The 13,414-nt window shown below is 43.3% G+C and overlaps 1 protein-coding gene across 3 annotated transcripts in view; it reads right to left on the bottom strand.

The window, feature by feature from the left end:
* LOC121281031 (syntaxin-binding protein 1) overlaps window positions 1-13,414 on the bottom strand; it is a 140,622-nt gene that overhangs the window by 28,826 nt on the left and 98,382 nt on the right. For all 3 annotated transcript variants that reach the window (XM_041193607.1, XM_041193608.1, XM_041193609.1), the window contains exons 4-7: window positions 7,095-7,171; window positions 5,441-5,519; window positions 4,647-4,750; window positions 1,905-2,053 (exon numbers count right to left, since the gene is read on the bottom strand). In XM_041193607.1, the coding sequence (XP_041049541.1) occupies window positions 1,905-2,053; window positions 4,647-4,750; window positions 5,441-5,519; window positions 7,095-7,171 (409 nt within the window). The remainder of the gene's footprint in view (window positions 1-1,904; window positions 2,054-4,646; window positions 4,751-5,440; window positions 5,520-7,094; window positions 7,172-13,414) is intronic.

The following is a 13,414-nucleotide window of genomic DNA, read 5'->3' as shown; positions in this document are numbered from 1 at the left end:
CAGATGACTCACCTTTAGAGAAGATTCTGACTTTGGGCGATAGTGTAAGTTGCGTGATAGTGAGTTGGCAGCTCATTTTAGATCTCTCCCGATTTATATTCCATTGATGCCAATGGGAATGAAAATGGGGAGAGATGTAGCTGTGTGCTGATGAGCCATACAGACCAACAAGGTCCTGGCTGAATCTCTGATATGCGCTGTTAACTGAGCCCCTGTAAAGTTATAGTGTGGTGTTACAAATGACTGTGGTGTCTTTTGGTGGGGTGGAAGCAACATGAACGAAGGAAAATAAAACTTGATGTTGTGCAGGAAAACCTGAAACTGATACCGAAACACAGGGTTTAAAAAAAAAATCGGTCTGAACACAGGATTCTGTTGAGAATCTTTTCGCCAATCTGAAAACATTTTCATTTCATTGCCACCTGCTTAAACACAAGCTGGTTATGTCCAGCTGGATTGTCGTGTCAGCCTGAAATTAAGTTCACAGCTTGTTAGTAAAAAAAAAATTAAAATTGTGTTAATTTTTAAAAGCTATTGATGTTGTTGTTCCATTCTTTTTACTGTGATTTCCTGAGAAAGAAAAAATAGAAAACAAATGGAATCCAAAAAATCATGCCTAATGTTCTCACGATATGTAAGTAAAATCCTTTTTCTACTTTCACTGCACTGCATACCATACCTAAGCCCTCTGGGTAACTGGAAAATGTGGGAAGAATTTTCCCCCCGTTGGGGGGTTAGTGTAGGAGCAGGCATGGGCAGGCACGCCTCCAATCAGTGCCCCTAATCGGGGACGTGCCGCCATTTTACATGGGCGGGCCAATTAAGGCCAACCCAGCGTGACGTCCACCAGGAAGCGCTATGCGTTCCCTGTGCAGGCCGGGGGTGGGGGTGGGGGGGGGTGGTATTCCCTCATGCTAAGTGCAGCCTCAGGGAGATCAGCTCAGAATTAAAACTTTGAAGGTAAATGTTGAAAAAATTTCCCTAACATGTCCCCTCATGTGACACTGTCACAAGAGTTGGGACATGTCCATCACTTTAACTCAAATATTTATTACATTTTTAAAAAGCCTCATGAAACCTCATCCCGCCCGTGGATGAGGTTTCATGCTTTTTCTTAAGCCTACCAGGGCTCCCAGCCTGCCCCACCAACCCTACGTTTGGACAAGCAGGTCCATAAATTAGTTTAATGACTTTTTAAATGGCCTCAATAGGCTCAAACAGCTGATTCGGCTGCACCCCTGCCGACCTGAAAATGGAAATGATGCGGGGTGACGTTGGGAGTTCTGCGTCGCCAAGTGGGAGCCTGTTTTTGTGTGTGTGTGTGTGCGCATGTGTGTGTGTGTGTGTGTGCGCGCGTGCATGCGTGTGTGTGTGTCACCCCTTCCTTACACGATTTAATTCAGCAACTTTCCACGACGTAATTATGATTCAACTTCAGTGCATCAGGGCTCAGCATACTGACTTACTAATGAATTGTAGCACTGGTTACATCCTTATGACATGAAAAAGCATGGAAAAAGAGAGTAACATATCAGCTACTAAGGCTGCTCCTTCTAGAGTCCATGTATAATTGTTGTATCACGGGCTCTACCCTAACAAATGTCCTGTTGAAACTGTCTGTATAAATATTCACTGATATGGAAAGATAGCCATGCAAATCTCAAGAATATTTACTCATTCGCCTGATTCACCTGTCTCCTTCATTCAACCATAGCCCTCCAAAGACAATATTCCAGCACCTCCCTCCCTCCAGTTCCAGCACTATGGGCAATGCTATATCCATGGAAGGTCCCTTTTCCAGTGCTGTTCAGTGATCATCACAACACAATGGGACTACTCTCACTGTGGGAAGCAGCAGCCTTTTAGGAAAAAGGGTGGGCGCATCTTTAAAAATGTGCTCTCACCCCCTGTATCTGACTGCAGGATACTCTTTCAATGTGGCACAGAGGGTTGCAATCTGCTCTGCTAATCGTTCCATGAGAGGGTTTCGCAACTGCGTCTTGTGAGGGCTGTAAAAGCTCTGGAATGCATCTGGTACATCCAGCGAGTAAACCTGAAACACAGAAAATAATCGTTCAGTTCCTTTTAGAAACTCACACCTTATAGATCAGGATACAACAATGCTAGTTTATTCATGAAGAGTGGTCTGCTCTGTTTGACTATGAGAGGGCAGACTGATTACTAAACTATTATGGGTATGGTACTGCGCAAGCGGTCTGGCCATTAAAAAGCTGCTGAATTTGGTGCTCCTGTGTGCTGCTGATCACCCATCGACTCCATAATCCTCAAAATGCCAGCTGAAACTAAGCATGTGCGTTTAGTCTGTTCTCTGAACATACTGCTCATTCCACTCCCTCTACAATCCATTTTTATGTAAAATTCAGCCAAATGAGTTGATCCAAACAGGTTGTTTTTTAGCTGGTCATTTCATTTCCTGTACTATTTGTGTTTAGTTATAAACCTAAATTATTACAGGGCCAACCCATGCTAACATAAGCCATTGTATAAAGAACGAAAAAGACTGCAGTGAACAGAATGCCATCTGTTCGTGACCACATGACTGGTCTCCCAGTCGAATTGGAAGAACCTACTGTTTGACAGATGGGCCTCGCTATCATTGGCTCTCATTGGTCATCTGGCTGTAATCACTGATATTTGCTGCAACTAACCACCACTGAGTCACTCAACAGAGAGACAGCCTTGCACTAAATTATACATGACATGGATTGTGAAAACAACTCAGCAGGGTTAGGAGCATTAAGAGATTGAAGCGAATCTGCTAAATGCAGAGAGGCCAGTGCTGCAAGTTCATTCCTCAAACATTCCTGCCACATTGGGTCACACTTTTTCAATTAGATAACATCCACAGAAAAGTGGATGCAAGTAAAAGGCAGTGCAGGATCAGTACAGAAAACACACAGTAGAGTCACTCATATTTACTGCTAGGCTAGGGCTTGCATCCATCCAAAACTTGATGCACGATCTTCAATAATTCCCCATAAAACTTTACTTAATAAGAAACCTCTTGCAACTTTCAGCAAGGCCAGCTGAGAGAGTGAGGTACATTTCTTCTTTAGAGACCTGGAGTTAATGTGGTCAATATTCACTGCAGGTAAAGGGATAGTAAATGCCTTCAAAATGGTATTGTCTCCATTCTGAAAGGGGCCTACTGCCAGGTGCCCAAAGTGTCAGCCCGTTTCAGGTGATAGGTTCCCTTTATTATGGAAATAGAGGTGCTCTGATATAAATAGAGCCCTGATTGCTGTTTGAAATCAGAACTTGTCAGTGCCTGTGTTGTGTACACTCCAACCAGTTCCATAGGTGATGGTGCCAAAAAACCCTACCAAAGGTAAGTGTTGAATTATTTTTGTAGGCCATAGAGGAGCAGGAATGCTCCTCTGAGGCCCACGAAAATAATCTGGGCAGTGCAACCTGCTGGCAGCCACCCCATGGCCCACTAGGGCTCTATTCAGGAAGTTGCATCACGACACCTGACTGACCACCGCCAACCCCTACTCCCCACCAAACCCCACCATAGTTTCCCTGCCACATTTAAAAGGCAACATGGGTGTTTCTTCACACAACTGACTGGAATGTGCCACCGGTTGCACACCCAAAAGTCAAAATCAAAATCCAGGGATTGGAGAAGTCACCCTAGAGCAGAAAAGATTAAGGAGAGACCTAACAGAGGTATTCAAAAATATGAGGGGTTTAGAAGAGCAAGTAGAGAGAAGTTGTCTCTTCTGACAAGTGGGTTGGTAACAAGAGGTCACAGATTGAAAGTAATTGGGGAAAGAACTAGAAGGGAAATGACAAGAAATTTCTTCATGGAGAGGGATGTTGAGATCTGAAACACACAACTGGAAGTGTGGTGGAATCAAAATCCATAGCAACTTTCAAAAGGCAATTTGACCCATTCTTGGGCATGTCTAAGTTGCAGGTTTATGGAGGGTAAAGCTGGATTGTGGAACTAAATTGGACAGCTCTGTAAAAGAGCCAGTACAGGTACTATGAGTCGAATAGCCTCCCTCTCTGCTGTAAGATTCTGAGAGTCTTTGATTCCATAACCCCAATGAGTTTTAAAAATAAGGAGGTTTCAAATATCAAAAGAATGACAGGAGTTAATAATTCCGAAGCAATAGGGAGGGAAGGTTCAGGTGCTTCAAACAAAACCCCCAAATTCCGTGCAGTGGGGAACAGAGGGAGAGAACAGCTAGAAAGAGTTATGAAGTGAGCCACAAAAACTTCATTTAAGATTTTTTTAAGTTGCATCTATATTTGATGCCGGACAGCTCTAATTTGTACTTTAGGATCCTGCCATTGCGAGAATGCACGTGCCAGGAAGTACTTTGCAAGGTAGTACTTGATCCCTTTGGTTCGGTGAGTATCTTAACACAGATAAATAAATGCCCTGGCAGCGATGTTACACCAATCAAGCATCAGCCACGTGGCAAGAAAATAATTCTCTCCCTCACCTCCGTCACATGTCCTGCTGTTGCTCTGACATGGAAATTCAAACCATTCCAAATATAGATAACTAACAAAAATCCTTGCATTTAAAAAAAAAATTAACATAACTGCAACATTGGAAAATCTCTCCAGCCTATCTTTACCTCCCCTAGTGACTGTTGAATAAGCTGTCTTACCTGTGATTCATATGGAAGAAAGGCAATGTTGATCTCAGTAAGGGCTTTGATAACCTTTGATGTACGAGACTTTACCAGCTCATTAAACAATGGATCTGCACAAGCTGTGAAACGTAAAAGCAATGGTTTTTACTTTCCTCTTTTAAACAGGTAAGGTCTAGCAAGCTTAACATTTGCAAATAAAAGCAGATGACAAATGAGACTCGGAAAATTTGCACTCAACCTCCCAACTGCTGCTGTCTCTATTTTTAAAATTTCTCCAGTGTTTCTCACAGAGACTGGCACTCCAATAAAAAAGGAAAGAAATATGTTCTATCAGGTACAACTTGTCCCTTAAAAAATATAAATTACATGGCTGCACTATTGTAGGATATGATTTAGAAATGATCGCTTGCTTACTGCACTTTTTAAAAATTCAAATTTCTCACTAATGATCAAGTGATTGCTTCAGTAGTGTGAAATAATTACTTCATTGTACCATCTGTGAATCATGGACCATTATTATGCAACAATATTATAATAGCAGTATATCAGTGACATTTTAGGACTAGTTGTAACCAAGCATTAAGACTGAGTCAATCTCCCATGACGTTGCACCAGGAAGCTATTCTTAGGACAGGTGTTTAGAGACAGCCTGAGGTAACCAGCATTTTAAAAATACAAAGCACTCGTCTCTCTTTAGATGCTAGAGGCTTATAACTAACTTCAATGTTGACATTATTGCCCTCAAGAATCCTAATGGGAACCATCTCACATAAGCAAAAACATGCCTCTTTGATCACCGGTATACTTACAGTCCGTGAAGAAGACGTGAGCTGCTCTGTACTTTAAGGAGGGTGCGTCCTTAAAATCATTGATCAGTGCACGCACAGACTAGAAAGATAAAATCTCAATGAAATAATGTTCATTTCAACAGGATGAACTACATTTCAGCAAAAAATCCTTTAACTAAATGGCTGTTGTACTATTTTTGCTGATCATTCTGATAAGCAGGTTATTTTTACATGTGTAGAGTTAGGAACATAAAGTTATATTAAAGATGCAACTGTGCTGCTATTCACTTCTGGCCTGTGGTAAGCTGAAGAGTGAAGTGGTATTCAAACAGTGCTGCATATTACTCAGCCTGTTGATAGAATTTTTTTTCTCAACAACAATTATTTTGATCGACTGAAGTGAGACAACCTTAAGCAGACAGCAGAAGATGAGTCAACATATAAAGGTAAACTCTGATACAATTCCCACATCAGGTATAAGAATTGTACCATCAGCCATCGGGGTTTCCAATGAATAATCTTAATGTATGCTTAGGTTTGACAAATTGAATTCCCAATGGTGACCGAGGTTTTGGTAGTTCTCATTCCCTAGAACATTGCAAATCCCGTTTATTCATATTTTCTCATGTTTCCAAATTACTGTTTTAATGAAAGGAAACTCTGTGAGCTACTCCATCCTCTGTAACATCACCCATCTCCACCCCTACCTCAGTCCATCTATGCTAGAAACCATTATCTTTGTCGTAATTGCTTCATGCCACGAGCTCCCATTGTCCATCCTTCATAACCTTCAGCTCATTCAAATCTCCACTCTTGACCCATGCCACGTCCCATATAACTGCACCACGTGTCTTTGTCTGAACTATATTAACTCCCAGTCGCCCAAAATGAAGATGATCATTTTTTTAATATTTAAACTCCTTCATGGTCCCTCTCTTTCTGTAACCTCCTCCGACATTACATCCTATTAAAACTCTCCATTTCTCTTACACCAGACACTTGTGCCCCCCCTTTCTTTTGCTATGCCACAGGTGGCCCTGCCTTCAGCTGCCACCATTCCCTTCCTCAATCTCTTTGTATCTCCGCCTCAAATACTCTGCGTCAGACTCACCTCCCTCACCAAGCTTCTAATGTCTCATTCTTTGGCTCCTCATCCTTTCTTCCTTAAGCTTCTGTGAAGTATGGTTGGATATTTTTCAACATTAATGGTGTTAAATAAATGTCGATTGTTGTCGCTGCTGCTGTTGTCCTTTACTTCGCAAGTCCCATTGATACATTTGATTCCACCTTCAGTTTATTTCATGAGTTTAGGAAAGTTTACATAACCAATATGATGTCAATGTGGCCTAACACCAGTGTTCTACCAGTACGACATTACAAGGAATTTGGTATTCATCATATGATCTCATATCTCCAAAGGATTGTCTATGTTTGACCATGAGTGAGTTGTAATCACTCAGAAACTAGCATTTCCACTGTCTCTGCCACTTTTTTTGCAACAGTTCAGTACTTGGGCAAGAGTTCTCACTGCTCGGTGTAAGCAGTGACATTGGTGGCAAGTGGCACTAAGCCAAGTAATTTGCCCTTCCATACATCAAAGTCAATGCTGCAAATTTTAAAATCGTTGTTATCATGCACTTTTTAATCTGTGAGATTGGTTAAAGCTGAAACTTACTTCTTCAGAGGGTGTGATGAGATAAACTGCTTCCAAACTGGGGAGTGGTTCTCTCCTTTTATTTATGTCCTCCACAACTTTACATAATTGTCATTGAAACAGAACAAAGAGAAGTTCTTGTCAACAAAGGTTACCACATGCAGTAAAGCAGCTGGCTAAATATCTGACCCCACCACCACCCCCGCACTGCATCCCACCCGCACCCCCTCCCACCAACAACCCAGGTAAGAATTGTGTATGGACAACAGTTAATTTTGGGTTTAATTAATTGTCAATCAAAACATGCCTGAAAAGTTCCCGAAATTTGCATTTTTTCTCTCCTGCCTCAGACTGGACTGTAGTCCTATAAAAGAGATTATTTTGTCAGTTATGATACACTAGCCCAGTGTTGTTGGCATGGTGAAGGACTCCTTCACATCTGCAGATGCCATACAGGGCTTGCATATCGATAGCAATGCTGTATCCATGTGCTCATTTGACATTGCTAGCCTTTTTAGCAATGTGCCACTTAAGGAAGACATAGATATGTGCGCTGCAGCACTATATCATGGCCATCTAGACCCACCACCATTGGATGACACCATGACACCATGTATGCCCAAATAGATGGTGTTGACATGGGATCCCCTCTAGGCCCAGCTCTCACAAACATCTCTGTTGGGTTCCATGAGAAACATGTCTTCAATGGAATGACATCTAACCTCCTATCCCTCTCATATTTCCAATATATGGATGATAAGTTCATTATATTTCAATCTGCAGCTGCATATAACAATTTCCTTACATATCTTAATGAGCTCCATCCTGTGCTCAAATTTACCTGTGAAATGGAGCAGTCAAATGAACTCCTCTTCCTTGACGAAAATCTTCCAGGGGGTTCTCTACCACGGTCTACCATAAGCCTACCTTCACTGGTCAATATATGCGTTGGGATTCTTACAGTTCCACACACTATAAGATTGGTCTTATTGGCAACCTTGTAAATAGGACCTGAGCCATTTACTCACCAGGCAAGCTTAATGCTGAAATAGGGCACATCAAAGCCACCCTGGTAACAATGGCTAACCTGATCAGATCATTTCGCACTGTATATCATGCAAATTCATGAACGGGCCTAAGGCCATCACTTTTGGCCCTGAAAAGTGCCCTCTCTACCTCAGGTTACCCTTTAAGGGCAAGATATCTCAAAAAATTACGCAACAGATGAAGCTAGCTGTTTCACGCTGCTACTATGCAGTAGCAACATGAGTGGTACTTGCCACTTACAGGAGGCTGTAGTCAAGCCAAAAAGACACACTGCCCATTGCACAAATGAATAATGTGGTGTATGAATCTCAGTGCCAGCGTTATGTTAGGTATGTAGGCCGTACGTCCCAAAGACTGGTGGATCGTATCAAACAGCATGTCCCAGCCACTGTTCACAATGGGCAGGGTACAGACCGTACCCAACCAGCCCATGCTTGCAAAACTCAAAACACAGTCTCCAACATTAGATGTGATTCCATGATTGAACAACATTTGCTAAATAATCTTCAATGTGTTAAGAATTACACTGACAATCAATTTAAGATTGTCAGTTGGGCTCGCAATGTGGCACATTTGCGTGTACTGTAAGCTACATGTATTAATACACAGGGCCCTGTTCTTTACAGAAAGAAAAAACATGTACACACATTGCGCCTGTTTCAGCTAAACAAAATAAGTGACAGCCATTCGCTGATACATTCCTCAGGGCAATTTCTTGACCAATCAGTGTCAAGCTGCCTGGTTTAAATTTAAGACAATGCTTGGTGGTTAACTGTCAGTTGCTATCAGTGGTGCATTCTCCATGGCAACACCACTTGCCAACCAATCAGCACTCTCTTCATATACAGTATAAATTGTTGTTTTCCCCCTTACATTGGTATTCTTGCGAGTGTCCTGATGAGTGCAACACAAAAAGCTTAGACATGTCTCTTTTTTCAGCATTACTCAGGTTCTGTACCATTCAGAACAACTATACAGCTAGAGTATTGAATCCAGTTCTAGGCACCATACCTCAAGAAGAATGTGAGGCATTAGAGAAGGTGCAGTAAAGATTCACAAGTATTGTTCCAGCGACGAGGAACGTGTACTACGTAAATAGATTGGAGAAGCTGGGACTGTTCTCTTTGGACTAGAGTAGGCTGAGGGGAGATTTGAAAGAGGCATTCAAAATCATGAGGGCACTGGATCGACGAGATAGAAAGAAAATGTTGCCATTGGTGGAAGATTGAGAAGCAAAGGGCACGGATTTAAGATAACTGGCAAAAGAAGCAATGGCGACATGAGGAAAATTTTTTTATGCAGCAAATACTTGGGATCTGGAATGTGCTGCCTGAGAGTGTGATGGAGGCAGATTCAATCATGGTGTGCAAAAGGGAATTGGATCATTATCTGAAAAGGAAACATTTGCAGGGCTACAGGGAAAAGGCAGCAGACTGGCAGCACAGACACAACGGGCTGAATGGTCTCCTTCTGTGCTGCAATCATACTATGATTCTACGACTGCATCATAAAAACATAATCAGTTTTTTTGCTTTTGTTTGGTCAAACAGCAAATACCAACTCTTTTTGCCTTGGAATTTCAATTATTTGTTTGCCGAAATTTGTATTCGTTATGCATTTTGTTCCTTGTTCGTTTAAAACTTTTTTTTCCTTCCGTGTACCTCAACCACTTGCTGCAGAGAGATCTTCATGTAAAATGAGATTGCCACCTGATGTCAGGTCACTTGTGAGCCCAACAGCACAGTTGATCTCACTGATCCAAAATAACATGTTTTGCTTTACTAGTTTTTTTTTGTGTTGATATTTCCACACAAGTTGAGATAACTATATTGGAAAAATGGTGGAAAGGTTACCACGTATTGTTCTTCAGTATGAATGGTGAAGATTGGAACAGGCATTAGTCTGGGAGTGTCGCCTCTCAGGCCATTTTAGTCAGGTTGATGTGTGAGGTGATGACTTCAGAGGGAAGAGGAGCAAAAAATTAAACATAGGACCCATATACCTTGAAATAAGCGGACAAATCATCTCCGAGACCCGATTACAATCTAAGTAAGTAATTCACGGGCGACAGGTGGAACTAAGAAGGAAACAGAAAGTATGGATTCTTCCCACCAGTTCCGTCAATGACCTTTAAAATGGCAGGATTTTGCCATCCCATAATGCAGTTGCACTGTTTGAAGTACCAGATACAACCTAAACATGCTGACAAAATGAACCTTAACTCTACCATAACTAAACAAATCAAAGCCTGTACTTATCCTAAATGCTGACTATCGTGTAATCTTAAGGCCTGAATTTTACCTTTTGCGGGCGTGCCTGGTCGGCGGGCCCAGGAGTGGTCGGGAAATGGAATCGCCAACCGCAATCAGCCGCCGACCGCAATTTCATGTTGGCTGGCCAACTAACGGCTAACCAGCATAAAACATGCGCTGAAATGCTCAGCACTGCCGGGGTCGGAGCGGGGGCTGGAAGAGGGATGATGTTCCCCTGGGTGCGGGTGAGCACTGCCGGAAAGCTTCCTGAAGGCAGACAGCTGCCTTGGAGAGCTGCAGACCTGAAAAAGGCTAAAGGAAAGGTTTTAAAAGCTGTTAAAAAAAAGTGTCCATGTATCATAATTAATCACCTGAAAACATAGCTGAAAAAACGCTATTAAACAGAAATTTAAAAGTTATTTTAATTTCATCCCTCCCTTGGATGAGGTTTGAAGCAAAATGCAAAGGCCGCCTGACCAATTCGCCCGTCCGCTAACCGTAAGAGTGGACGGGCAACGGAAAATTGGAGTTAATTGCGCCTTTAATGGGCTTCATTGTCCTCTTAACTGTCGGTGGGTGCGTTTCTGACTTTTGCGTGCGCCTGTCGTGTGAAATATCGCATGAGTGCGCGACAATGTTGGGATCCTCGCCCTAGGTCTTCTCGCGCAATTTTATGCCCCATCAGGTCATGTGTGCTCCCGCCCACGGGACATAAAATTCTGCCCTAAGGGGTAAACTGCGAAACTTCATTAGAACCATTTTGGTTTAATTGTATAGTTGTTGGCAGCAAAATGTTAAAATTGGCTCAAAGTATATTTGCAACACAGCCCTTGGGAGCTTAACTATTGAGTAGAACAAGGGTCCTTTTTTAAAAAAAAACACACAATGATTAGTTTCCTGTCCTGTTCAATGTAATGTAATTGAGAAACATTCCCTGTAATATTACAATTTTTCCACCAATGCATTCTAGCAGAAACTAGCTGTACTACTTAACTCACCAAAACTTTACAACTCCATAAAATTAAATTTTGGAACAGTGTGCTGGTACAGCTTGCAAGAGCATTCATTGGCAGCAGGATCAAGCAGAATGAACCAAATGCCTTTTCAGTTAAGATGTTGACACTAAAAAAAACAGGGCCCAGATTTTGCTGTGGTGATGACGGCAAAACTGACAGCAACTTTTGGAGTCTGCACATGCGTAGTTAAACATGGAAATCGAGAAGCTGCTGTAAGTGACTGTGTGCTTCTCCATAGGCTGCACTGCTGAAGTCCCTGAAGCCTACAATCAATTCGATTGGCTGAAGTTCTTTGACAATCATTGAGTTTTTACTCACAATGCCAGTTGTGCTGAAGCAGATGTGCAACATTAATTTACTAGAACTATACCTGAACTACAAGGGTTAAATTACGAGGAAAGGTTACTCAAACCAGGGTTCCCTGGAGTTTCCTCAAACTTAGAAGGTCAAGGAGTGACTTGATCGAAGTTTTCCAGATATTAAGGGGAATAAATGGGGTGAACTATTCATACCACTTAGGGAGTGTAGATGAGAAGCCATACGGTGGGATTTTCCGGCCCTGCCCACCACCAGGATTGTTCGTTCTTGCCATAAGTCAATGGACTTTTGGCTGAACCAGCAAATCTCCCATAGCAGGACCCACCATGACAGGACATGAAAATCCTGGTTATTGGGTGGAATCATCCCTGATTTGCACTGAGGTAGCAGGCAGGTAAAAGGTTTTCCTCCCAGCCACATGGCAGCTTTTCATCTATCATCCCAAACGCACTGCATTAATTCTGCAGTCCCAGGAAACACGCCGTTTCCATGGTGGGCGGGCCCTCATTCGCCTGCCACGCCATTATCTCACCAGGCGCCATATTTAAAGTTCAGCTGCGCGCACACCTCTCAGTGCTTCCAGCCCATGACTGCTGCAAAGAAGACATGGCCCTGAAAGGCAAAAAGGCTGCAGCCCCCAGGTTCAATGATGCATCCCTTGAGCGCCTTTTGGATGCAATGGAGGCTCACCGTGATGTGCTCTAGCCCCGTTCTGGCCGCAGGATGGGCAGCAGCATGATCAACGAGGCTTGGGAGATGGTGGCAGTAGTGGTCAGTGCCAACCCTCTGCAAAAGAGGACAGCCACCCAGTGCCACAAGAGGATGAATGATCTCCTCCATCCTGCCAGGGTAAGTCACTCTTCTCATCATGACAACTCACACATTCGCAAACTCATCACACATCCACAGGGACCTCATTCACTGCCAGTTCAAGAGACATCACCATTTACTCTCTCACACACACCTTCATAGTCCTCTTCGCATCCACGGGACCAGTCACCACCCACACATGCCAGGCATACATATCACCTGGCCTGGCAGGTGTTTTGCTTGCACTCTCTCCATCTTTATTCATGCAGGACAAGCTGGCACACAAGAGAGAGAGGTCGCTGACTGGTGCGGAGAGGCCGCAGACTGGTGGAGGAATGCCTGAAATCATGGTCCTAACAGACTTAGAAAACAGAGCCATCCAGCTGGCCAGCAAGGGTCTAGACCATTCCTGTGCTGACGGTGTGGTCAGCACTTCTCTACCAAACTTAGAATCCAGCAGTGCAACATCCATCAGACAACCATGCTGTGAGTGATGTGTCCTGTTTCACAGGCCCGGCCATGTACTAATTATCTCTCCTTGCTTTCGCAGGCACACCTGCCAAACAGCCAACTGAATCCACGACCAATGCCTCCTATCATGCCCTGAAGAAACCGCTGAAGAGGAATCTGAAGGCACCCTCCCTGAAGTTCCACCGTGGCGCTCACCCACACCCTCCACCAGTGCAGACACACACACCACCATGGGACTTAGCTTTAGAGTAGCCTCAGGGTCACAATCTGGTGAGCATGTCGCACTGTCTGATCCATAGCAGGCGGTGGCAGGGACTTCCCAGGTCTCCGGCACTCGGAGGACTACTAGAGGCCAGAAATTGGCTGAGTCCACATCAAATGACGAACTTCTGGACTTGGTCACGTCACAGTTGCCGGAGCTCCGAAG

Source organism: Carcharodon carcharias, chromosome 8 (genome assembly GCF_017639515.1).
Source record: "Carcharodon carcharias isolate sCarCar2 chromosome 8, sCarCar2.pri, whole genome shotgun sequence".
NCBI classification, from domain to species: domain Eukaryota; kingdom Metazoa; phylum Chordata; class Chondrichthyes; order Lamniformes; family Lamnidae; genus Carcharodon; species Carcharodon carcharias.
Note: the sequence above shows the minus strand (reverse complement) of the source record. Positions and strands in the feature narration are given on the sequence as shown.